Raw genomic sequence first — 26464 nt, 5'->3', positions numbered from 1 at the left:
TAAGTAATTCTATAGAAACATTATAAAAGAATATATAGACCTCCTCACCAAAATAGGTTGAGAGAGAATTTTTTTACAACTCCTGTTTTCTTTTCTGCAAATATGTTTCACCATGATCAGTAGAATTAGATGATGATAACATCACACAATTAGGCTAGTATTTACATTGTTAGACATCATTAAATCCTGATATTAATAGCATAAATGGGAAAGAAGGGAAAAAAAACTTTTGAGTAGGCAACGAAAAGTTCCATTCACATTATATTTCTTATTTGGTTTTGAGCCAAAATAATAATTACATTATTTTTAAATTTATCAGCACTTTTTTTTTCCTTGACCATGCAGCCATTTTTTATCAATCCGTATGAGTCTTTTCTCATGGTTTTAGTCCTTTGGTCCTTTTTTCTCATCCTTCGCCTTTTGGCATATTGTGTACGGACAATAAGGGTACAAATGAGCAACTTTACTCAAGCGTCAATTTTCTCCATGCTGGCTTCTGCACTATTAGTAAAGATTCAAGTCAACTTCTCAATTCATATACTTTTTCAGAGAGAGACAACTCAAAATATTCTCCCACTCCTTGTGGTCCTTGATGTAAGTAATTTGAGAAATACTTTAATTGTACTAAGTCTCCAAAAAAGAAGTTAGACTCATGTTTAATTTATATATCTTTTCAGAAAGAGACATCTCAAAATAAGCTTCTTGAGCACTTAGGCTCTCATTTTATGCTTATCCACTCCTGGTGGCCTCTTGATGTAAGTACCATGAGAAATACTTTAATAGTATGAGTCTTTAGAAAAGAAGTTAGACTTATGTTTAATTATCCTATTGTCCCTTGATCATGTACTTTTAATGAAAATCAAGCAATAACAAAATCACATATCGGCCATATGACTCCCTGTACGAAAATTCTCTGCCATGAACTACGACTCTATTTAAAAAATATTTATTTCAGAAAAAATCTTATAATTACATATGCTAGTAAATTTAGTATAAATAAATTAAATATGATATAAGTTATAATGATATGATCTCGTCTCATAAGGAAGGCACCCTTAAAGCTTAGACCCATCCAAATAACAAAAACATGAACTAAATGTAAATGAAAGCAGCAATAATCATGGGATGCCTGCAAGACTACCCTATGACAAGATAATAATATAGCAAAATCAACTAAAAATGAATATTATCATTTTTGAAATTCAAAATTCCCAAGCTATTTCTTCTAACCCACCTCAAAATTTAAAGTCTCACCCATTTCTTAGGCATTTATAATCTTAAAAATGTATTATTAATAATAATATGTAACTTCTAAAATCATTGTAGATTACCAATTAGATGAATTTAACTCCGAAATATTCATTTTTTAAAAAAAAAGAAACGTAGAGCGTGTATAATATTCCAGAATCTGATTGGAATATCCTCTTGCCAGTTGAGCGACTCCGCCTTCTGCGAAACGAGGACCACTAATCTTGCCAGTACACAGGTTTCGGGGGACCACCAATCGGATGGCTGGGATGGCAGCTCTTTTCGTTATGCATGGTGCCGGGCCGCGCTGCCATGGCGTCATTTTTGTACTGCTGTCACGGTGGATTCCAAAGAACCCTTCATGGTGTCTGATTTAAGGAATCAAACTATCAAAGCAAGTCCCCTCGTCCTCCCACCCAAATAATAATTAAAAAAAATCAATTTAGTAAAGTTAGATTTGGCTCAGAAGACAAACGAATGCAAGCATTTGAAGAATGACTCAACCATGGTCATCAGGTAGATTCAGAAGGGTCCATGGGGTAACAGCTGCAACCATCCATTGCTCTGAGATATCTGGATAATGTTGAGGGACGGAGGAACCTTCCAGACTAAGCATATTTTTCGAGAAGCCAACGGGCTGCGGATTGGATAGCTGTTTATATGACCAGTCATTCCAATAGTACCTTGTAGGTTGAAGATGGAAAGTTGCCCTGGGCACTTCGAGACATTTTGTTTTCTAACTTTATTGGGTGCATACGTATTTTGGCCAAAAAAACAAAAAAAAAAAAAAACAAACAATGAGCATTTGATTTAGAATCTCCTTAATGAGTTTATATAGGAAATATATTATTATTATTTTCATAGTTTGGATTGGTCTATCCGCCTTTAACACTTGCCTGGTCCTAGTTGACAAGCTTGCTAAAGAGAGATTAACACAACCATCAGAGAGACTTACTGAAGCATTAACTTAGTTTATTGAAATCGATTCGGTGGAAGTCACGAGGCATATTACTTTACCAACGCTATAAACTTTTTAATGAATGCTCCAGTAAACCTTGTAGTTAGTGGGCAAATGACGACCATGAAGAGGCTAGATGCATGTTTGCTACTTAAATTTCTTTGATTATTTAGACCATATTTGTTTGATTAAGCTTCCTCGCCAGCTAAAAGTTTAATGGAGTTCCGACTCATCTAGCAATATGCTTACAGAAAGATAAATCAAATTGCTAACCTCTATTTTTTTTTTGATGTGTAATGGAGGAAGGAAGGAGCTTCCCCCAATTTATTAATGATCAAATTGCTAACTCGATCATTCTCGCTGTTACTCTCAAGATTGTCTCGGAGAATCTTTATGAAGTTCTATAAACTATGGTGACTTTCTTAGAAGATATGCTTAGACAGATTTGCGAGGGTTTTTTTTTTCTTCCAATTCCTTCTATTTAATCATCTTACATTATTATCTCCCTTTAACTCTAATCTTTTCCCAACAATTCTCCTAAATTTGTTAGAGAAAGAGATTCTGGACAGATCTAACTATAGATTCACATCAATTTGCAAATCCTTTTTATGTTAGAAAAGGCAAAAGCATGAGGATGTATGTGGGAGCAGGGATAATAGATCAGGAAATGCATATGGAATCCAATAATCCGACAGCAAGATATTCTTACAGTCATTCTATTAAGTAATCAAACAACGACAAACTATACACACGTGTAGGCTCCCCACTTGTTGCATCAGTAACTGATGAACAATTCATTAATCTTAGCATATCATCTTTTTTTTTTTTGAGTCAATCCCTTTTTTTGTGTGGTGAAATTGGAGTCGACGCCTTTCTCCGGCGACAAAACACTAGAAACTTTCTCCCGCCGGTGTTAGGTCGCTGTCCAATCTCACTTCAATAATTTATTATGAACGCTGCATTAGCATTCTTGCATCTTGCATACCAATAAAAAATTTACACTAAGCCATCCACTACACCGATAAAATTCTTCAGTTTATGCAGAGAAACTAGCGAGTGAATCCACTAATATGGATTTGCATTACCAATTTTAGTCAATAATCTGCTTCTAGGAAGTGTTTTAAACAGAAGCCAATATTACGAGGTTATTAACATTAGAGAGGCATGGGATCTAATTATGAATCTGAATCACATAAGCACTTATAAAGTATTGGATTAAAGAGCTTGTAGGCCAAAGTATTGGATACAGACCTAGAACAGAGGGCTATAAGAGCAGAGTCTAAAGCAGAATTTGAACAAGTTCTGAATTATTATTATTATTATTATTATTATTTGAGAGAGAAAGATAGGCAGCTTTGATCTAGTTTAGTTTTCCCCACTTAATATTGAGTATTGTACATATTCATAGATGATAGTGAGCTACTCTTAGCAGGCCATAGTTAGATTTGACATGATCTAAATTTGACACAGAAACAACCTTAAGTTCACGGTTTTGCTTTCATCTTAATGAATTAGGTGGGTAACCTCCTCTCTGTTTATCAAAAAAAAAAAAAAAAAACACTATTTGATTTCTTTTTTTTTCCTTCAACTTAACAAGATTCCAAACCAAACTTCTTATGTTTTGAGCTTCATTTGCCAGAATTTAAATGTAGATGATAGTGGTAGTTAGAAATGTGAATGATGTGGATGAGCATGAGCTCCATCACCTGAAATATTAAATGCATACGGGAGCTCTCAGACAGCCCAGAAGTTGAAGCGAAAAAGGCATCTTATGATGCGTCTAATGGAAGGTAAGGAGCACTTTTAAAGGATATGCTCCAATACAAATCCTCACGTCTCCAAGTATAACTGTTGTTGAAAGCTGAACAGTACTTTCACTGGTAACGACCCACAATAAGGCTCTATTATTCAAGAATCAGAGGCCCACCATGATTGGACTACGGGGAGATCCTTACAGCATCACAGTGGAAATCTTATCACTCCAGGGTGGATGTTGGATAAAGTGGCTATTAATATACGATAACTGGAGAGTGGAGACTCACTAACCTTAGAGACCATGAAGGGCAGAGCTCTATGCTTTCATGGGCCCTCTCCATAATAAAAAGTGATAGAACAAATCATCATTGCCCACCAAGATTTTCTTCTTTCCACTCCTATTCTTAAGTCAGTAGTGCCAATATGGGATAGCAGCTAGATGAGAATGAGAATAGGCAAATTATCCTACAGGGCAGTATAGTAGAAGCAAACATAGATCCGGCCAGCATGGGAGAGACAATGGCAACATCATCGACAAGATGAGGAAGATTGAATCTGAACTGAGAGGCTGTTTGGACCCTCAAAGAAAAAAAACAGAACATAGAGAAACATTCAGTTTCCAAATTGGCATTTCTGGAATACAAATCTTTCTGGTTCCACTGGAGCAAAAATTATTCTTCTTCCAAGGATATGCCATAAGATTTTAATTCAGTTACATGAATGACTGCGCAAGTCATTACCCATTTCCCCAAAATGCTCTCGTGCAGCACTTGCAATGCCAGAGGGATGTGCTCTCTAAATTGTTGGGTAAGCATGCCAGGGAAGATTTAGTGACCTAAGCAAGTGCTGCAGCACTGTCCATTTGCTGATCAATGATATCCATGCTAAGCATTGGTTGCGACGTTATCTGACTTATCTATTCCTTGGATGTCAGTAATTCTTAGCTTAGTCAACTCCTGAAAACATAATGGACCATGGGTAAAAACAAGTTTCTGACAGGTCAATCATTTAATTTCCCTGCTGAAAATATTTGACTTACCTGGCGATGGCCCTTGGTTCGACGATAGTTTTTTCTTCTCTTTTTCTTGAATATGATTACTTTTGCATCTAAAGCCTGAAAAAGAATATTTATACTTGTTGTTATAGGGAAAATGTTTTACAAAACAGAAGAGTGGACAAGAACCGTTAAGTGGCTGAAAAACTATTAGTACACAATATGTCCAAAAATGCATATAAATAATGTAAACATCCAAATACTAAGATTTGATTTTTCGTTAATATATCATCTTTGTACAGAGTTTTGCTCATTCCAAGTCATATCAGTTTGTCAAGCAAAACTTAAAACTTTTTTGTTTTTTGGAATCTAGCAGTTGGATGCAACAAAAACTACAAAGATAATTTATTAAAAGAAATTTGAGGTTAGCTGGTCATTTGCATGTTTTAACACTCTCAAATTAATAAAATAACTTAAGGATCCCTTTGAATTGTTACAAATATCGATCACCGTTCATACCAAAAACATACAAATATTGATCACTGTTCATACCAAAAACAACTACTTGGGAAAGAAAAAAAAACAGCATCTTCATTAGAAAAAAGAAGAGAGAGCATAAAAAATAAAAATAGACTTCTCTTACATGCTCTTCAACAACAGCATGCACAGCTGCATCAGGTAACACTGGCCTACCGATGATTGTCTGAGTTTTTGATCCCAGCATCAGAACCCTGTTCAAAATTAGCTGCAGAGAAACCAACTTGACTCAATAGACAATAATAAATTCATGGTTCTAACATAAGATTGGCAAAATAAAGCCATATGATTGGTCGAAGATGTATGCATTCCAACAACTACATAATCTAGAAACATGGTTCCAAAAGGTCAAAACTTAGAAAGGAGGAGTTCAATGCATCAGAAACCAAGAAAGAGAAGCTTCGGGAAACAAAAAAGAAGAACAGTGTCAATATCAAAAAGAAAAGAAATGAACAATAAGTCCCAAGAGATCGAATAGAATTAGGCTCCACTTTGTTATAAATAGTGCAGCTAATTGGCCTGGAAGTAGAATAAAGAATTAAAGGCCTCATGATCACTCACTAAATGACATCAAGGTCCATTTTCTCAAAGAATCTTCCTTTTGTGCAGTTCAACCTGAAGGCTGGTGGGATACACAATGTGGGGTGCCCATCCCTCAAGATTTCGACAGGCCAACAAGCACAACACCACAATCACTCCACAAATCTGTGTTTCCATCAGCTCCACAACCCTCGTGCATGCCATGCCCACCAAATACAATCTTGCACCTTCCAAGAGACTCTAACACACAACCTCCCACATACAGCAAGGGCACTTAAACAGTAAAGGCTCATAAAGAGAGTTGTTATTGCTCCACTTCTGATTCCATGCCAAAATGAAAAACTTAGCTTCCTTGGTCACACTATGAATGAAAGGCTATTCATCATGATGCTTCAAGTTTAGCTTTGCACTGCAATGCCACCAAAGAAATTAAGCTCCAAAGTTCTTTCCAAAATCCCAAATATGAACCCCCAACATCAAATAAGAGATTCCTAATAGTCAAAACAAACAACTTATGCATATCAATCAGTGCTAGCTAACTAATGCACATGCCAAACACCTGCAATGAATCATTGATAAGCACAGAGAAGGGAGGTTTTAATGCGAGGAACCTATTTCCATGTATCAGTAAAAAGCCCTTCTACCGATCAAATAAAATGTAGACAAGATCTGAAGGATTGGTTTGACAATATGTTGCCATGTAAAATAGATTTTAAACTCATTTACCCCCACAAATTATAAAGACAAATTTAGATTAATGCAGGGAACCTGCACAGAGCAAATGCACTATCCACGGTGATTCCTCAACTCTAGAAGAAAAGTGGGAATGAAAATGGAAGAATAAAGAGAAGGAGAACAGAATTCCTGGTAACTTTCCTGACGGATCTATAGCATCTTAGGAAGGCCCTATTCCTACATAGGCCATGATAATTTAAACCTTAAGAATCCAAAACCTAATCTACATTATTGATTTAACCAAAATGATCATAGCCCTTAAATCAAAATTTTGATTAAAGAAAGAAAATGACATTTATGTACCTAATTATGTTTTAGCACTTTTCAAGCCATAGTAAGTGGTTAAATTGCGCATACTTGGTGCATCTAATATGTGTCTACTGAGGTACCCTAAAATCATATATAATTTAGCAAAAGTGGACTCTCAAATATCAAGTTACGTGCTTACTAAAAATTGTTATAATTAACTAAAGAGATAATGGGAAAAATTTAAGTCTGAAGATGATATTGGCCCATCTAAAATTATGCTACATCGAAATAGCAGAAAAAGGACCAATCAACTTCCAAGACGTCAATCTTGTATACACCTTGGTTTTAGTTTTCTTCATAAAACCAATATATTTGCTAGATAATAACCATTATGAATTTCTTAGCCACAACTAGTAGCATTTTAAAATGGAGAGATGAGAATGTTAAAAACCGCTTGAATATCCTTGGCAAGAAATTAAAATATTGTTCTACTAGTTGATACAATGCTAACCAAGAGTCCTTTACCTCTTCCACCCCTTCTTCGTAAGGAACCAAATAAATGTATATAGATTCGAGACTACCGCTCACCCACCCAGTCACAGAAAACTCCCTGAATACCTATCAAATAATCTTTCGCCACCTCTAAATTCTTGTTAATAAACAAAGTTGATCACATAGATTTAGAACTTTGTCCATCCATTTTTTTCAAAAATCATGTTTTATCTCATTCAAATCCTCCAACAAAGTTCACATATCTTCATTCAAACAAGAAAAGCGAGCTAGTTGAAACAGACCTAGCATCCTCCCCTTTGGCACACAAGTTAGTTTGGAGGGATTTGCTTCCAACAAATTTCTTCATTTCTGGCAATTGTCGTAGGTTCCTTACTTTCATTAGTCTGTGTCTGTGCAACACCCCCCCAACACCGAAAAAAAAGAAAAAAGATTCTTCTACAGCTTCATACGGTGGCATCACCTTCCTTAACAAGTAAAAGTTTTCAATGACATAATGGATTAACTTTAACTTTGAAAAAAAAACACTTAAACAATATTAAAGCTAAAAAGTTAAATAGCGATTAAAAAGGTATACTTAATTAAATAGAATCCACATACCATGAAGCATTCAGTAATGAACCATCTGACAATTAAGAGTATGAAATATGGGTTTTAACTGTAGCTTCAGTTTGTCTGTGTAGAGCCAACTGCATTCTTGTGCCTTCGTATCTTAACTTGACAGTACCAGGATAATTTAGATAAGTTAATCATCCAAAAATAATTCCATGGGAAGATATATTATCATCTATTGGATAATATCTTTACAGGTGAAATTGTCATAATTTTTTCCTTAATCCCTTGGTTATAGAGATCATTCTGCATACACCATTGGTTTTATATCAACGAGTCAAATTATTGAGGATTTGCAATCTGCCTAAGAATCGACTTGGAAAGTTGGAAAGCATATTTTATTCATTTGTAGCTTCTAACACAGAGACTGCACAGAAGGACAATCAGGTGGGCATCATTATAGCACTCACCACCTTTCCTCAAACCAGCACACTATTACAACCAAATTATCAGAAACTACCACCCAAAATATTATCCATTCAGGAGTGCAACCAAGATATCAAACAGACAACAGAAAATAATCAACAGAAAAGGGGGGAAGGAAAAGAGAAATCCATGAACTAAAACATCCTACCTTGTCATTAACCTCGCAAAATTTCAATCTTTCAGTAAAAATGGAATCCCCATTGCTGACTTTGAACTGATGAGAACCAATCTGAACCAAACAAACAAACAAAATAACCAAAAACCATCGAACCAATAGCAAAAACGATAGGAGAGAAGGATTTTTTTCACCATTCCGACCTGAACAACAGCAAAAGCCGGTTCATATGGTTTGAATGGGTTTTCCGACGGATCCAGCGGCCCAATCACCTTGTATCCGATCTCAGCCGCTTCTTTTATCTTCTCTTCCTCCGATTTACCTCTCTGAACCATACATTTCGAAGCCGGAGCCTCGCCACCCTCTTCCTCGCAGCTCTGACCCCCTTCTTCCTCGTCCTCCTCCTCGTCGGAAGGATTCGTCGGCCGAGAATTCAAGTGGCGCGTGATATTGAATTGAAGGGAATTGATGCATCCGAATCCGGCGGGAGAATCGAAGGAGTTCAAGCGAGGACCTCGAGCTCGAAATATTAGGGTTTGGGTGTTCTCCAAGGCGGCGTTCCAGAGGAGGCGAGATCGGAAATGGCGAGTGAGGGAAGCCAGGCATCGCCGGCACGCCATGATCTCTCCTTTCCTTGTTCTCGGTCTCTTCAGAAAGCAAGAAGGAGCGAGGGTTTAGCTAGGGTCCTGTGTTCTCCCATTACGGATCCGGACTTCGAACATAAACCCGTTTTCCATCAAACATAAAAACGGATTCCAATATTATTATTTTAGATTTTTTCACTAATATTCTTCTAAATAACGGATTTTATAAAAATATTTTTTAAAAAAATTAATATTTGTTTTTACATGTGTATCCACAATATTTAGCACCGTTAAAAAAATTAACGATTTCAAATTAAAATAATCTAGAAATGAATGTATAAAACAAAACATTTATACAATAGAGACAAAAAGTTAATTTTAAAATTTTATTTTATTTTTAATTAAAATAAATATAATTTTTATTAATGGTGTTAGAAGAACTATTTATATAAAAAAATATTTTATAAAAATATAAAAATAAATATAAATTTTAAGAGGGCATTTAGTTTTAGAAGAAAAACCCTATGAAATTACAGATGGGATCATATCATTACCTTGAGTGGCGGGATCCCGCCTATTACACGCAATTAAAAACGGCGGTTTCTTCCCCTCGCTCCATACCATTACTAAAACCCCAAAAAAAGAAGCTCTCTTATTTTTCCGCCTCAAATCCAATATCATTTTTGCCAACTTTAGCTAGGCACTTCAATAAAACAGTTTAAAATGAAATATTTCCTTTGACAGCCTCAGAAGATGATATTAGACAAGTCAATGATTCATAGGAACATCATAATGTGTCATGTAGAATTTACCATTGACCAGTACATTTGTGATTAAGGCCCTGTTTGGGGGAGCTGTTGGCAGTAGAGCTGTTGGAAGTAGAGCTGTTAGAAGTAGAGCTGTTGGAAGTAGAGCTTTTATAAAAAGCTGTTTGCTGTTTGGTAACTACATTTCTAAAGTGCTGTGGCACTTTAACATTTGTTTGGTAAACAAACTGAGAAAGTACTTTTGTATGACAAAATGACCATAAAGGACATTATTAGTATTATACAATAGTGCATAATAAAATATAATATATATTAATACATAAATATATGATATAGTATAATATTAATGTAATGTAACATAATATTATTATAATATAGTACTATAACATTGTATACTATAGGATAATAATTTAAAATAATATTAAATTATTTAACATAACATAATATTATATTATATTATATTTATAGTATAATACAATAATAAATGTATAAATATTATAATTATTAGTATAAATTAATTTTTTACTCTTTTGATGACCATTTATTTCTCTAACAAATTTTCTAACTAGGTGAAAAAATTGGTTAAATAATTACTAATATTTTTATTTATTTATTTATTTATTATTTTATTTCATTGAAATATATTTATTTATTATTTTATTTATTTATTTATTCGTTCATTTATATACATATTTATTTATTTATTTATTTATTTTTATTTTTCTTTTTTTTCCTTTTTCTTTTTTTTCTTCTCTTTTTTTCTTTCATTTTCTTCTTTTTTTTTCTTTTCTTTTTTCTTCTCTTCTTCTCCTTCCTTCCTCTCTTTCCTTCTTCTCCTTTCTTCTTCTCCCGCGAAGCCGGCGGCGCCGGAAGGGGGACCGGGCCGCGGGAGGGGGACCGGGATGGCGGGCCGCGGCGGCCGCGGGAGGAGGGGGGCTCGGGACGGGGCCGGGACAACGGGCCCCGACGGCCGCGGAGGGAGGGGGGGCTCAGGAGGGGGCCGGGACGGCGGGCCCCGACGACCGCGGGGGGAGGGGGGCTCGGGAGGCGGCCGGGACGGCGTGCCGCGGCGACCGCGGGGGAGGGGGGGCTCGGGAGGGCGGGCCCCGACGACCGCGGGGGGAGGGGGGCTCGGGAGAGGGCCGGGACGGCGTGCCGCGGCGACCGCGGGGGAGGAGGGGCTCGGAGGGGGCCGGGACAGCGTGCCGCGGCGACCGCGGGGGAGGGAGGGCCTCGGGAGGGGGCCGAGACGGCGGGCCGGCCGGGGAGGCAGCGGCCATGGCGGCCCCTTCCTCCCCTTCCTTTTTTTTTTTTTTGGCTGTGTGGTGGGTCGCAGCGGCGGGGGGCTCGGGTGGGGGCTGGGGGGCGCGGCCACGGGTGGCCGGCGTGGTGGCTGCCTCCCCCCCAGAAAAAAAAAAAAAGGAGGGCCGACGGCATTGAGGAGAAGGAGATAGAGAGGAAGAGAGAGAGAGAGAGAGGGGGGGGATGGTGAGAGAGAAAGAGGCGGTGGGATTGAGATTTTTGGGAGGAAAAAGAAACTTTTAAATGGGGGTATTTTGGTCAAAAATACAGCTTCCCGACAAAGCTGAAAACAGCGTTTTCGGAAAGCTCCAAAATTGAGCTTCTGCCAAAAATCTGTTTTCAGCTTCCCGCAAAAGCTGAAACAGCTTCTTGAAAATTTTACCAAACACACTTTTTTCCCTAAAAGTACTTTTGGAGGGCCAGAAAGTGCTTTTTGGCCCTCCAAAAGCTCCCCCAAACAGGGCCTAAATCTTGAACTCTTTAATATGTTTGCTTTTTCGCTTCACTTTTTGCTTCTTCACTTTTAGAATGCATCCTGATTTTGTCCAAACAGATTAAGTTGAAATCCAATGGTCTCAAGTGATGATCGTCGTCCCTTTCATTACTGCATTTGCTTATCAAATATAATCAATGTATTTGCTGACAATATGCATCATGAAGTAAGCAAATAAGAATTGCGTTTTCCCAGTTAGCACATACCTTTCTGTTGATGCATGAAGGCTGTAAAGCTGTTTCCAATTCCAGTAATGAAAGTTTGAAGTACTAATTTGTTATTATGTTTTTGTATTCTTAATGTTATGTTTGTCTTTATTTATACAGTGTATGCCTGGACATATTGGGCCTCTTGGTTCATGTTCTTGTTAAAATATTGTAGGAGGATGGATGTTGCTGATTTTGATAATCTAGTTTCTCAAGAATGGCGTTGGGTGGTAAGTGTTGCTGGAAATTGGACCCGGGGGCAATCTTCGGTCGAGGAGAGGGAACGACTGTTAGTCCTCACGGCGGGGCGGCGGTCTGTCGGCGGGCGCCCCGTCCTCCGTCCGGGTGCCTGCACACGAACCGGTGGCCGGGTTCTCCGGCGCCGGCCCTCCGACGCTCAAGTCAGGGAGGGGGCAAATAGTGGGGAGAAGGAGATAAACAGTGATTTTTAGGTGTATGAATGTTCCCCCCCTCTTGGGAGGCCAAGGCTCCCTTTTATATGCGGGGGTCGGTTTACCTGTGATGTAACAGGGCGAGGCCGTAGTACGGCTTGGCATGTTGTTCAGGTCGGCGCTCGGTCAGGCGAATCATTGCACTAATGTCGGCGGTATGGCCGAGATCAGAGACTTATCATAGTCGACTAGACCCTGCTGGGTCGATTTGCCGTGGAGAGCTGGGGATCCGTAGATGTCAGGAGCCATGCGCATTTATTGTGGAGTAAGCCGGAGATCCGCATTTATTATGGAGTAAGCCGGAGGTCCGCATTTATTATGGAGTAAGCCGGAGATCCGCATTTATTGTTGAGTGTGCCGGAAGATTACAGCGGCCATGCGCAATAAATGCCGGAGGGGTGTTAGAGTACGGTCCTCGGACATCGGGGTTTCTCTTAGATCAGAGGTTTCGGGGTCGGTCGTCTTGTGGCCGAGCGTTCCGAGGTCGGACGCTGACTTCGGCTGTCCGGGGTCGGAGGTTGTACGGCTTCTTAGGGGCATTTATGTCATTTGGGGGGAAACTTTATTCCCCCCAACACTACCCCCCGACTTCCGAGTTCGAGCGGCTTGTGGGGCTCGGACGTGGGAAATAAAGTCTGTCACTAAGGTTGGGGGGAAGGTCTCGCCCGCCCCCTTGTGCTTTCCGGAGCTTTTATGGTGAGATATGCGCCCTTTGGCGTCTCGAGGCTGCTTTATTCGGTGAGCTAATGATGGAGCTCGTATCATCATGCTTCTTGAATCGCCAGGATCATTTTACGGCGGATTAATGATGGGGGACCTCGAGCTCGTCGAGGCGGTGTCTCGATTCCGTAATCGACGTTTCTGGCTCATTAATGAGTGTGCCGTTACGGGGTTTGAAACGGACACGCGGCGCGACCCGAGGTCGGACGCTTTCGATTTCATGTTACTGGATCATAATTCCGAAGAAGTGGAGGCCTCATCGGGGCTCCACGTGTCCCAGATCTTATTAAACGAGGGGAGCGGGGGTTACGTCCGCTTGTTCCTCAAGACGATTTGATTCTGTGGACCCATGATGAGGCCCCGAGATCCGATGGGACAACGCTTCGATTTCGTATCCGATTTATTAAACCGGAGCGAATACGGTGCCTCGGCTTTCGAGGTCGACACGTGGCGCAACCCGGTCGGGGGGATGGGAACCGACCCCGTCGATCTGGGCCGTCAGGGGGGTCTATATAAACCCCACGAGTCTGCCCTAAAGGTCTTGTTTGGCTGCCTCTTATTTTCGTCGTCTTTCCCCCCTGCTTCCTCCCTCAGCTGAATCTTGCTGGTGGTGCCCGGAGCGATTTCCGGCAATGTCCAGTAGGTTTTCTTCCCGTTTTCACTAGGGTTTCCTCTTTTCTCCTCCTCGTCAACTTCCATTTTCTACTCTTAACTTTGGCTCCACTTTTCCGTGAGAATGGGTTCCGGTCCCGAAGAGGTTGGGTCGAGTCTGTCGGAAGGGGAGCTGGAGTTAATCCGCTCCCGTTTCTTCTTCCAGCCCGGGTTTCGCCTTGAAACCGCAGGGCCGGAAGACAGGGTGACGCAGCCGCCCCCAGGTCGGATCGCGGTTTACCGCGAGACACTTTGGGCGGGCCTGCGTTTTCCCGCCCATGAGTTCGTGAGCAACTTGCTGGCCGAGTACCAACTTGTCCCGGCGCAGTTGGCTCCGAACTCATGGAGGACCATAATCGGGTTTTTATCCCTGTGCCTCGGGCACGGAATCCCGATTTCGGTAGGCTTTTTTCGCCGGTGTTTTCTGTTAAAGAAAAACCCGGCGGACGTAGGGTGGTTATATTTCGCCTTTCGGGGCGGTATGTTACTCTTCCGGGGCGCCCCTTCCTCGATTCACGAGTGGAAGAGGAAGTTTTTCTTTCTGGCGTCTGCGGCGCCTTGGGGGTTCGAGCCAAGGTGGGGACACCCTCGGCTGAAGGCCCTCAACAAACTCTCCGAGCCCACGGGGAGGGAGCTGAGGACCCTGGACTCTTTGCGAGCCCTCGGGAGGGGCAACGACCTGACCGAGCTCCTGCGGGAGGACGCCCTGGCGAGCGTGGGTCTGAGCTCGGCGCGCCCCGAGGGTAAGGGCGGTTGCATTATTCTATTTATTTATTTCTTGTTCTCCGTCTTTACGGTCACTGGTCTGACTCTTAACAAAATTCTTGATTTCAGATATTCCACGCATGCCGACCAGCAACACATCACTTTTCTCTCACCTGAGGAGGTGAGAGGCCGAGGCCGGGGGTGCTGTGCCCCAGCCTCGGAAGAGGGCGAGGACGGACGGCGCTTCTTCGTCGGCCGGGACGAGTGGCCCCGAGGCGGGGGCCCCTGCAGCCGACCCGAGGCGGGAGCGGGTTGTTGGTGATGCGGGCCCGTCGGTCCCTCCTTGCCCTACCCCCCTTTCCCAGCGGGGGGAGCCGTCCGTGGTCCGGCCACAGCAGCCAGGACCCGGGCTTACCCGAGGCACCGAGGCGAGCGGCTCCGGGACCTCGGGTTCGATCGTGCCGAGCTCTTCTCGGGCTTTCCGAGAAGAGTCGGCCGAGCCGGACTCTTCTATTCCCGAGGGGCGCTCGGCCTTTCAAGATGCCGAGGTCGCACGCTCCATGTTGCGGCGTGCGGTGCTTCCAGCGGACCGGGCCGTGTTCCGGGGTATTTCGCTGGAGGAGGTCGTCGGCAGTGCTTACTGCAACACCGCCCGGGTAAGCTTTCTTCTTAATTTCCCCGAGTTTTTAGCGTACATATGTGCTTTTCAACTCACAATACCCTCGTTTCTTTCTTTTCAGCATATTCTCGAGCTCGACACCATGGCGTTCATCGCCCATGGGTATCGGGAAGAAGTTCAACAGCTCGGCCAGCAACTGGAGCCGGCCAAGAAAAGAGTCGCCGAGCTGGAGGCGGCGTTGGCCGCGGCCGAGGCTCGGTGGACAGCCACCAAGGCTGAGCGCCTTGCCATGGTGGGGGCGCTAGAGGAGGAGAAGGCGGCTCATGCCCTGACCAGGGCAACCATGCGCGGCACGGAGGCGCGCTTAGGGGAGGTCCAGGCCAGGGTCGCGGCCCTCGAGTATGAGGAGGGGGTCTCGCACCTCCGACTCGGGCAACTTGAGGCCCGGGAGAGGAGGGCCCTCGAACGAGCCGAGCATGCTGTGGAACTCTTCAAAGAGTCGCAAGAGTTCCGCGACATGTTGGAGGAGGAGACGGTCGACGGTTTCCTTCGAGGCTTCAAGAACTTCCGGGAGCAGGTGCGCCGGTACTGCCCTCAGTACGACTTCTCGACGGTCCGTCCGAGGGAGGACCGGGGCTGGGGGTCCGACGTGCAAGCCCTTCCTGCCATCCTGACGTCCGAGGCGGGAATATACGAGCAGGACCCCGCCGAGCCTTCGACGGGGGTAACCGAGGCGGACGGTGTCATGGAGGCGGCTCCGGCGGCCGAGATCGATGCTGTCCCGGAGGCGGCGCCCGAAGCTCCTGCTCCCGGCCCCGAGCCTGTTCCGGAGGAAGATCATGAGGTCATCAATGTGCCGGATGACCCCCCGGATGTGGCTCCCGCCGCTTAGGACTTAAGCATATTTTTCTTTTCTTTTTCATTGTATCCGGGGTCGGCCCTTGAGTGGCCGACTTCCAATTTTGTAATTGGCCTTCCGGCCCTTTGTTAATGAAGAAATGTTTGTCATTCTGTGTTCATCTTTCCCTCTGTTGTCGTGGATGAGGCTAGAACCTTGGCTAACCGCCTCGACGACCTCTAACTTCGTATTTTAATCTTTGGGCTGCTTAACGAAGCTGCCCTTTTCCCTGGCTATATCTTAGCCTTCTCGGATCCCAGTCGTCTCGACCAAAGGGAGCTCCGAGCTTAGGTTTCTAGAAAATTTCTCTAAGTCCTATAACTCGGATCTTAGAGTCGTGGGAGTTGCCACGTTTGGCCTTTAGGAAAATCTTAAGGCACCGAGGTCGGGCCTTAGCCCTTCAAGTGGGACCGGAATAGGTCTATTCGTGCCGCTATTCGGGGAGTTTAGTCGGATTTCCGAACTCAACTCCGAACCTCTCATAGGGAGCGCGGGCTAATAAACAAGTTATTGCCGAAGGTTTTCATAGTTATCGTCCTCGGACCCTGCCGAGATTTCGGTGAACAAGGCTGGGATTCCCAAAGATCGCCTTGGTACCTGTGCTTGGCTGGTACATTCGTGGCCGGGACCACTTTCCCAGCTGGACGTCAGAGTTTACTTAGAAGAGCCGAGTTGGGCCCTACTTTATGAAGCCTTAGTACGGATTGCGAAGACTTGACGAACAGAGCAGGCATAATGAGGTTGGGAGGTCGGTCTTAAGCCGACCCAGCGAAGAAGCCCGGCTTTGGGGCAAAATAAGACTCCAACATTGGACGAGATCCCGCTCGGCAATATGTAGATAAAATTTGACAAGGAGGGCGTCTAGTTGGGTGTACCTCTTGCATTCTCGGGGTCATGCTTCGCATGGTGGAGTAGGTCGCTTCCCTTCCTCGTCGACCTCCGGAGTCATTTTTGACTTGTAAAAGGGGCTCGGGCTTCCCATGGACCCGGCGACTCCTGCCGGAGTTGAGAGGATCTGGGGAGGCTCTGTTGATTTGTAGCCCTTTTTGAGATCGAGGGGGCTTAAGACCCTATGGTCGGACCTCGGAGCGCCTCAACCTTGGTCGAGGGATCTCACATCAGGTCGGCGGGTTCGTGGACGCTTTGCTGACCTGTGATACCTCCCGAGGTCGAGGGAGTCTGGTTCTCTACGGTCGACCCTCGGGGCATCTCGACCTTAGTCGAGGGATCGTTCGTCAGGTCGGCTGGTCTGGGCACGCTCTACCGACCGGCGACGCTTCCCGAGGTCGAGGGAGTCTGGTTCTCTACGGTCGACCCTCGGGGCATCCCGACCTTAGTCGAGGGGTCGCTCGCTTCGGGGATCGGGGATCGTCGACCGCTCCCGGAGGTCCACTTTGTGGCGCCCCGGGTGGAGCCACCCTTTCCACCCCTCACGGCGCCTTCCCGAGGTCGAGGGAGTCTGGTTCTCTACGGTCGACCCTCGAGGCATCCCGACCTTAGTCGAGGGATCGTTCGTCAGGTCGGCTGGTCTGGGCACGCTCTACCGACCGGCGACGCTTCCCGAGGTCGAGGGAGTCTGGTTCTCTACGGTCGACCCTCGGGGCGTCCCGACCTTAGTCAAGGGATCGCTCGCTTCGGGGATCGGGGATCGTCGACCGCTCCCGGGGGTCCACTTTGTGGCGCCCCGGGTGGAGCCACCCTTTCCACCCCTCGCGGCGCCTTCCCGAGGTCGAGGGAGTCTGGTTCTCTACGGTCGACCCTCGGGGCATCCCGACCTTAGTCGAGGGATCGTTCGTCAGGTCGGCTGGTCTGGGCACGCTCTACCGACCGGCGACGCTTTCCGAGGTCGAGGGAGTCTGGTTCTCTACGGTCGACCCTCGGGGCATCCCGACCTTAGTCGAGGGATCGCTCGCTTCGGGGATCGGGGATCGTCGACCGCTCCCGGGGGTCCACTTTGTGGCGCCCCGGGTGGAGCCACCCTTTCCACCCCTCGCGGCGCCTTCCCGAGGTCGAGGGAGTCTGGTTCTCTACGGTCGACCCTCGGGGCATCCCGACCTTAGTCGAGGGATCGCTCGCTTCGGGGATCGGGGATCGTCGACCGCTCCCGGGGGTCCACTTTGTGGCGCCCCGGGTGGAGCCACCCTTTCCACCCCTCACGGCGCCTTCCCGAGGTCGAGGGAGTCTGGTTCTCTACGGTCGACCCTCGGGGCATCCCGACCTTAGTCGAGGAGGCGCTACGGGGGGCCGCGAAGGTACTACCCCGTTGTTGGTGTCGAGCGCCACGGGGGACTGCGAAGGTACTACCCCGTCTTTCCGAAGTGTCGAGGGGTCTGGGCACGCACTGTCGACACTCGGGGCATCTCGACCTTAGTCGAGGAATCTTGCACCAGTCGACGTTTCATCGTCCTGCGATTCTTCCCGAGGTCGAGGGAGTTTGGGACTCTACGGTCGAGCCTCGAGGCATCCCGATTTTGGCCGGGGGATCTGAGGATCACAGACGACCCAATATTAGAAGAGGATTACAGTCGTCAAAATGAGAGAAATATTTGCAGAAAAAGGAGCTGAGTCCATTATCCTGATTATCTTGAACCCCTTGGGGTTTCACTGGTAGTACATTCGTAAATTCTCGGAGTTCCAGCTTCGTGGGATCAGAGTCCCTTCCAGGGACTTCAATTTGTACGCCCCTGGCCGTTGTACCCGGGCGATTTGATACGGTCCTTCCCAGTTTGGGGCGAGCTTTCCTTGCTCGGTTGGTTGAGAAGCCTCGGCTTTCCTGAGGACGAGGTCCCCTACTTTGAAGAGCTTGGGCTTAACTCTGGAGTTGTAGTATTGGGCCGTTCGCTGTTGATATCTCGCCATGCGCACCCGGGCGACCTCTCTTGTCTCTTCGACGAGGTCCAGATTGCTCCTGAGCTGGGAGGAATTGGTATCGGGGTCGTAATGCTCCACCCTCAGAGAAGGCAAGCCGATCTCCAATGGGATGACGGCCTCAGTGCCGTATGCTAGGTTGAAGGGGGTCTCTCCCGTGGGCAGTCGGAACGTGGTCCGGTACGCCCAAAGGACATTGTACAAGTCCTCGACCCACTGTCCTTTGGACCGATCAAGCCTAGCTTTGAGTCCCTGCAAAATAGTTCGGTTAGTTACCTCAGTTTTCCCGTTTGTCTGGGGATGGGCAACCGAGGTGAAGCGATGATCAATGCCGAGCTCAGAGCAAAACTCCCTGAAATGAACATTGTCAAATTGTCGACCATTGTCAGATATAAGGATACGGGGTAGTCCGAATCGGCAGATTATAGACTTCCACACGAAGTCCCGCATCTTTTGCTCGGTGATCCGGGCAACAGGTTCGGCCTCGACCCATTTGGTGAAGTAGTCGATGGAGACGACCAGGAACTTTCTCTGTCCGGTGGCCAGGGGAAAGGGCCCCAGGATGTCGATCCCCCATTGGGCAAACGGCCAGGGGGCGATGATGGAGGTCAGCAGAGCTGAAGGTCGGCGCTGGATATTGGCGTTTCGTTGGCACCGATCGCACTTGCGGACGAAATCCGTTGCGTCCTTCTGGAGTGTGGGCCAGTAGTATCCCTGCCGCAGGATCTTATGGGCCAAGGCTCGACCCCCCAGGTGATTTCCACAGATCCCTTCATGGACCTCTCGGAGGGCGTAATCCGCCTCGGAGGGACGGAGGCATCTGAGAAGGGGAGAAGTAAATGATTGTCGATAGAGTTTATTCTCGTACAAGACATACCGGGGAGCCTGGCACTTGATTCGGCGAGCCTCCGTCTCGTCATGAGGTAGAGTTCCGTCCTGAAGATAGCAGACGAGCCCGTCGATCCAGCTTGGCTCGGAGTCGATGCACATAGTGGGCTCGGGTTCCTCCGTGCTGGGGACCCGAAGATACTCGAGCGCTGTTCCCTTGGGAAGCTCGCTCATGCGGGAGGTGGCCAGTTTGGATAGCCGGTCTGTCCTGAGGTTTTCCGCTCTGGGAATATACTGAATATTGAAAGAATTCAGGGCAGATGTGAGTTCCCGCACCTTTTGGAGATACTTTTGCATGGATGGCTCTTTAGCTTCAAAATCTCCTTGGACCTGGTTCACCACCAGCTGGGAGTCGCTAAAGGCCGTCAGGTCTCCCACTTTTAGTTCTTTCGCCAGCTTGAGCCCGGCGATGAGAGCCTCATACTCGGCCTCATTGTTCGAGGCCGAGAACTCGAGGCGCAGAGCTTGCTCGGCCACCACTCCATCTGGACTGGTGAGGATAAGTCCGGCCCCGCTGCCCCCCGGGGTCGAAGACCCATCCGAGTGCAGGACCCATGGCTGCTTCGGGGTCTCCTCCACGGACTCAGATGGCGGCTCGGGGTCGTCCGGAAGGGTGCACTCCACGATGAAGTCGGCGAGTATCTGAGCTTTGATAGCCGGCCTGGGCCGATATTCTAGGTCGAATTCCCCGAGCTCGACCGCCCATTTGGCGATCCTCCCCGCACGATCCGACCTCTGCAATATCTGCTTCATAGGCTGATCGGTTAATATAGCTATCGTGTGGGCTTGGAAGTAAGGCCTGAGTCTCCGAGCCGAGATGATGAGAGCGAAGATGGTCTTCTCAAGTTTAGAATATCGGGTCTCAGCATCCCTGAGAACCCGGCTGGTGTAATAGACCGGCTTTTGGAGCTTGTCTTCTTCCCGGATGAGGACCGAGCTTACTGCAGCTGGGGAGACGGCCAGATATAAGTAAAGAATTTCGCCCTTCTGGGGCTTGGTGAGCAGTGGGGGAGAGGCCAGAAGGCTTCGAAGCTCTTCAAAGGCTTGCTGGCATTCTTCTGTCCACCGGAAGTCTTTCGGCCGTTTGAGGCTCTTGAAGAAGGGGAGGCAACGCTCGGCTGATCGAGAAACAAACCTTCCCAGGGCGGCTACCCGCCCCGCGAGCCGCTGCACCTCCTTAACTGTCTTTGGAGACGACATCTCTTGCAGTGCCCGGATTTTCTCCGGGTTGGCTTCAATTCCGCGTTGGGTCACTATAAAACCCAGGAACTTGCCCGAGGTGACTCCGAACGCGCACTTCGCCGGATTGAGTTTCATTTGGTATTTTCTGAGCTTGACGAATGTCTCGCTGAGATCGGCTATGTGGTGTTCTGCCGCTTGGCTCTTTACCAGCATGTCGTCCACATAGACTTCCATGTTCCGGCCGATCTGGTCTTTAAAGATTTGGCTGACCAGTCTCTGATAGGTGGCCCCAGCATTTTTCAGGCCAAAGGGCATCACCTTGTAGCAGTAGGTGCCCTTGTCGGTGATGAAGGCCGTCTTCTCCTCGTCTTCTGGCGCCATTCGGATTTGGTTGTGTTACGGGGGGACTTAGCCACCATGCCCCACGTGACCGGCACGCGCACCCAGGAAGACTACGGTTGCCCCTTGATCCAGCAATCCGACCTCGGGTCGGATATCTTCGGCTCCGCAGCCCGACCCCGAGTCGGCTGCCCCTTGATCCAGCAATCCGACCCCGAGTCGGATATCCTCGGCTCCGCAGCCCGACCCCGAGTCGGCTGCCCCTTGATCCAGCAATCCGACCCCGAGTTGGATATCTTCGGCTCCGCAGCCCGACCCCGAGTCGGCTGCCCCTTGATCCAGCAATCCGACCCCGAGTCGGCAATCTCTCGACAACAACAGACTGTTCCTCTGAGGCACGCCGCGGCCCCCTGCTCCACTACTCCCTGCAACGGCCGTATCCGGCGCTGCCCCACGATCTCCTGTAACAGCCGTACAAAGCGGAGCTCCACTATGCCCTGCCATGGCTGTACCCAGCGCTGCCCCACGACGCCCTGTAACGGCCATGTCAGTGGCAGCCCCATCGTGCCACACGATGACGAATCCCCGGAAAAACCCCCCAGCCTGATATATATGAGGCTGGGGGGGAAGGGGGAGGGTAAGATATATCTTCCAGGGTATCATCTCACCTGCGACCTCCTCCTTCTCCTTCTCCTTTAATCCTCTCTGACTTGATCGTCGGAGGGCCCCCACTACCCCAGTGGTGGTGCGAGGCTTGCTTGCAGGTTTTCCGGTGGAAGGTGGAGCGCAACCAACCCAACTCCAAGGGAACCCCGTTCACACCGCTGTGCCAATCGTTCTCGATTTGGACCACCAGCAACAGGTTGTATCCTGAAAAGGCGTCCATAAAAGTTAGCAGTTGGTGTCCTGAAGTGGAGTCGACGAGCTGGTCGATGCTCGGGAGAGGGAAGCTGTCTTTTGGGCAGGCCTTGTTCAAGTCGGTGCAGTCCACGCACATACGCCATTTTTCGTTGGCCTTCTTTACGAGGACTACATTGGCGAGCCAATCCGGGTAGGAGACCTCCCGGATGAAGCCGGCTCCGAGGAGTTTGTCCACCTCCTCGGCCGCAGCTCGTTGTCGCTCAGGGGCGGAGCCTCTTTTCTTCTGCTTTACAGGCCTGCTGGTTGGCCTCACCTGGAGTCGGTGGACCATGACCTCGGGGTCAATTCCTGGCACGTCCACGGGCGACCAGGCGAAGACGTCAGCGTTGTCCCGCAGGAAGCTGACGAGGCGATTCCTCTCATGGGCGCCGAGGCCGGAGCCAACCTGCACGGTTAGCTCGGAAAAATTTTCTTGTAGTGGGATTTGAATAAGGAGCTCACCGGGCTCTACTTGCTTCTTCCAGAGGGTGTCCCTCGCATTGAGGGTTTCTATGGGCAGTGAAGGGCCCATCGGGCGGTCTGGTGCCTCGGCTGGTTGCTTTACTGTGTGGGCCGCCATGTAGCATTGCTTGGCGACCAGTTGGTCTCCGCGGACCTCGCCCACTCCTTGGCCGGTGGGGAACCGCATGAGCAAATGGCGAGTTGAAACCACGGCTCGAAGGGCGTTTAACCCTGGGCGCCCAAGGATGGCATTGTAGACCGAGGGCAGACGGACCACCAGGAAGTCCGTCCTCACAGTGCTCTCCCGGGGGGCGAGGCCAACTGTGACAAGGAAGCTAGCCTCACCTTCAACCGGGACCGCATCTCCGGTAAACCCGACCAGCGGGGCATTGATTCTCCGGAGGTGTCCTTCTGTCAACCCCATTTTTTGGTAGGCATGGTAGTACAAAATGTTGGCTGAGCTTCCATTGTCAACTAGGACACGCTTTACATCAAACCTATTTACAATCATTGAGATGACCACAGCGTCATCGTGAGGGGTCTCGACCCCTTCTAAGTCCTCGTCCGAGAACGAGATGACTTCATCAGTGCGTGGGCGCTTCGGGGGTGCTCCCTGGGCGGCTGTTCCTGCCGAGGTCCGCCCAATCATGTTGATGGTGCCGGCGATAGGCCTGTTGCCGCCAGGATTTTCGGTTGGTGCGACATTCTCCGCCGGCCTCCTTTCCTCATGTCGGTTCCTCACGAACCGGTTGAGTACTCCCCGTCTGATGAGCGCTTCTATCTCGTCCCGGAGTTGGAAGCAGTCCTCCGTGTCGTGCCCGCGATCTCGGTGGAAGCGGCAGTACTTCCTGGAATTTCGGGGAAATTCCGTGTCTCGCATAGGAGGCGGGGGTCGGAAGAAGTCCCGACCCTCAATTTCTATCAGGATCTCGGCCCGAGGAGCATTGACGGGTGTATAGTTCTCGTACCTCGCCTGGTACGTCCGGGGCCGTGGTGGAGACCTCGGACGAGGAGGTGTCCTCTGCTGAGGTCGCCCCTGCTGACGGGGCGGGCTCCTCAGTCTGGGGAGATTCTTCTCTCGGCGGGGAGACCGGCTCCTTTGTCGACCGCGCTCCTCGCGGTGCTTCTTCCGCTTCTTCGAGGTGGGTTCGATTGCCCCCCGCCTGGAGGCGACTGCCTCCTCGGCCTTGGCGTACTTCCGGGCTCGGGCCAGCATTTCGGTGAAGTCGGCCAGGAAGCTCTTCTCGATGGAGAAGAGGAATCGGTAGGAGCGGACCCCAGTCTTCAGAACCGACATGGCTATCGACTGGTCTAGCTCGCGAACCTCCCATGTGGCGGCGGTAAAGCGGTCCAGGTACTCTTTGAGGGACTCCCCCTCCTTCTGCTTGATGTCCAGGAGGGAGTCTGATGTCCGTCGCTGGCGCCGGCTGGCAGCAAAGTTGGTGGCGAACTGCCTGCCGAGCTGCTCAAAAGAGGACACCGTGTTCGGCTTCAGACCAGAGAACCAAAGCCGAGCGGTCCCTCGGAGGGTTGCTGGGAAGGTCTTGCAGAGTATGGCCTCCGAGGACCCTTGTAGGGCCATGAGGGCCCAATAACTCTCCAAGTGGTCGAGGGGGTCGGTGATTCCGCTGTAGGGCTCCACCTGAGGCATTTTGAACCTCGCGGGAACTGGCTCGTCCTCGATCTGGCGGAAGAAGGGGGACTTGGTAGTGAACTCAAAGTCCCCTTCCTGTCTTGCCTTCTTGCTGTGGAGTGCCGCAATCTGGCGCTCCAGATGCTCGACTTTTCGGTCGAGCTCCCCCACCCGTGGGATTGTCGCTGTGGTTTGCGCCAGCTCACGGTGATCCGGGGCTGACTCCGCCTCAGAAAGTTGGGGTCTCCGGTCGAAACCTTCTCCCGGTAACTCTCTCCGGGGAGAAGCTCGTTCTCCATTGTTGGCTCTGGAGGAGCCATGCAAATTTTGGCTGGGGAGAACCGGGCCGTTGGGGGGACACTCCGGCGGGGCCTGGGCCTGCGGGGGAAGTGCCGGTAAAGCCTCCACGCACCGCAGGCCCTGAACGGCGGCGGCCAGGGCCTGGACTTGCTGTGCCAGGGCATTGAACTGTTTCGGCTGGACCTGAGGAGCTGGGTCAGCCGGAGTTGGAGAATTCTGGACGGAGTGTCCAGGACTTTGCGGGGGACGCCGGGAGATGTTAGAGGTTCCCTTACTTCTCAACTTCACGACTGCTACTCGGGCCCTTCCTCTAGCGCCAACTGTTGCTGGAAATTGGACCCGGGGGCAATCTTCGGTCGAGGAGAGGGAACGACTGTTAGTCCTCACGGCGGGGCGGCGGTCTGTCGGCGGGCGGCGTCCTCCGTCCGGGGCGGTCGGAGAGAAGGAACAGCAGGTCCTCGCAGCGGGGCGGCGATCCGTTGGCTGGCGGCATCCTCCGTCCGGGGCGGTCGGAGAGAAGGAACAGCAGGTCCTCGCAGCGGGGCGGCGATCCGTTGGCTGGCGGCGTCCTCCGTCCGGGTGCCTGCACACGAACCGGTGGCCGGGTTCTCCGGCGCCGGCCCTCCGACGCTCAAGTCAGGGAGGGGGCAAATAGTGGGGAGAAGGAGATAAACAGTGATTTTTAGGTGTATGAATGTTCCCCCCCCTCTTGGGAGGCCAAGGCTCCCTTTTATATGCGGGGGTCGGTTTACCTGTGATGTAACAGGGCGAGGCCGTGGTACGGCTTGGCATGTTGTTCAGGTCGGCGCTCGGTCAGGCGAATCATTGCACTGATGTCGGCGGTATGGCCGAGATCAGAGACTTATCATAGTCGACTAGACCCTGCTGGGTCGATTTGCCGTGGAGAGCTGGGGATCCGTAGATGTCAGGAGCCATGCGCATTTATTGTGGAGTAAGCCGGAGATCCGCATTTATTATGGAGTAAGCCGGAGGTCCGCATTTATTATGGAGTAAGCCGGAGATCCACATTTATTGTTGAGTGTGCCGGAAGATTACAGCGGCCATGCGCAATAAATGCCGGAGGGGTGTTAGAGTACGGTCCTCGGACATCGGGGTTTCTCTTAGGTCGGAGGTTTCGGAGTCGGTCGTCTTGTGGCCGAGCGTTCCGAGGTCGGACGCTGACTTCGGCTGTCCGGGGTCGGAGGTTGTACGGCTTCTTAGGGGCATTTATGTCATTTGGGGGGAAACTTTATTCCCCCCAACAGTAAGTAATGTTAAAAGTCAATTAGATGAACCACTAACTTCCTCTAATATATTAGTGATGGCTTCCATATGCCCGATTTTTCCTACTTTACTCCACTTTCATAGTTTTCTTTGAATGTTCCTGAAATGCATGCTCAATATTCTTTCAACTTCTGGTGATGGAAATGAGTGTGTAAATCTGCAGCCAACTTCTCATCCTTCTTCCCACCGTGGAAAAACTGTATATCCTCTGCTGGTCATAGTTCAAAATCCTTGTGCAGCAAATAGGTTTTCGCCAGAAACACTCAAAAGTTTGAGAACTTCTGCTGCTAGTGCTGCCTCCGAAACTAATAAGTTTCAGTGTCAGCCTGTGGACGATCAAGCCTAGCTCAGAAGGTGTGCAATATGTTGTATTGACCACTTTACTCATTGCAACTAATGTGGTATAATAGTGATGAGTGGTATATCTTTCTAGTTTTGCATTTCCTAGGTATATTTTGTGCTTATTGTTTCAGCCCAAGCAAGGGCTGTTTGCGAATGTTATAAGCTTCAGATGCAATTGCAGATTCCTCTC

General features: G+C 48.3%; 1 protein-coding gene across 2 annotated transcripts; it reads right to left on the bottom strand.

Moving 5' to 3' along the window:
* Nucleotides 1-4510: 4510 nt before the first annotated feature.
* Nucleotides 4511-9377, bottom strand: LOC103709499 (large ribosomal subunit protein bL21m-like). Of its 2 annotated transcripts, none has more exons than XM_089925544.1 (5): nucleotides 8883-9377; nucleotides 8713-8793; nucleotides 5599-5700; nucleotides 5001-5075; nucleotides 4511-4917 (listed from the first exon to the last, which is right to left on the bottom strand). In XM_089925544.1, the coding sequence occupies exons 1-5, from the start codon at nucleotides 9297-9299 to the stop codon at nucleotides 4846-4848; spliced, it is 747 nt and encodes a 248-aa protein (XP_089781670.1). In that variant the 5' UTR covers nucleotides 9300-9377; the 3' UTR covers nucleotides 4511-4845. The 2 variants fall into 2 exon arrangements, with proteins under 2 accessions (XP_089781670.1, XP_089781671.1); XM_089925545.1 differs by having other exon boundaries at nucleotides 8952-9377.
* Nucleotides 9378-26464: the final 17087 nt, after the last annotated feature.

This window comes from Phoenix dactylifera, chromosome 9 (genome assembly GCF_051530095.1).
Source record: "Phoenix dactylifera cultivar Ajwa chromosome 9, Ajwa_hap1_PhDact_Kaust_v1.1, whole genome shotgun sequence".
Classification (NCBI taxonomy): domain Eukaryota; kingdom Viridiplantae; phylum Streptophyta; class Magnoliopsida; order Arecales; family Arecaceae; genus Phoenix; species Phoenix dactylifera.
The sequence above is the reverse complement of the archived record's forward strand: the minus strand, read 5'-3'. Positions and strand labels throughout refer to the sequence as shown.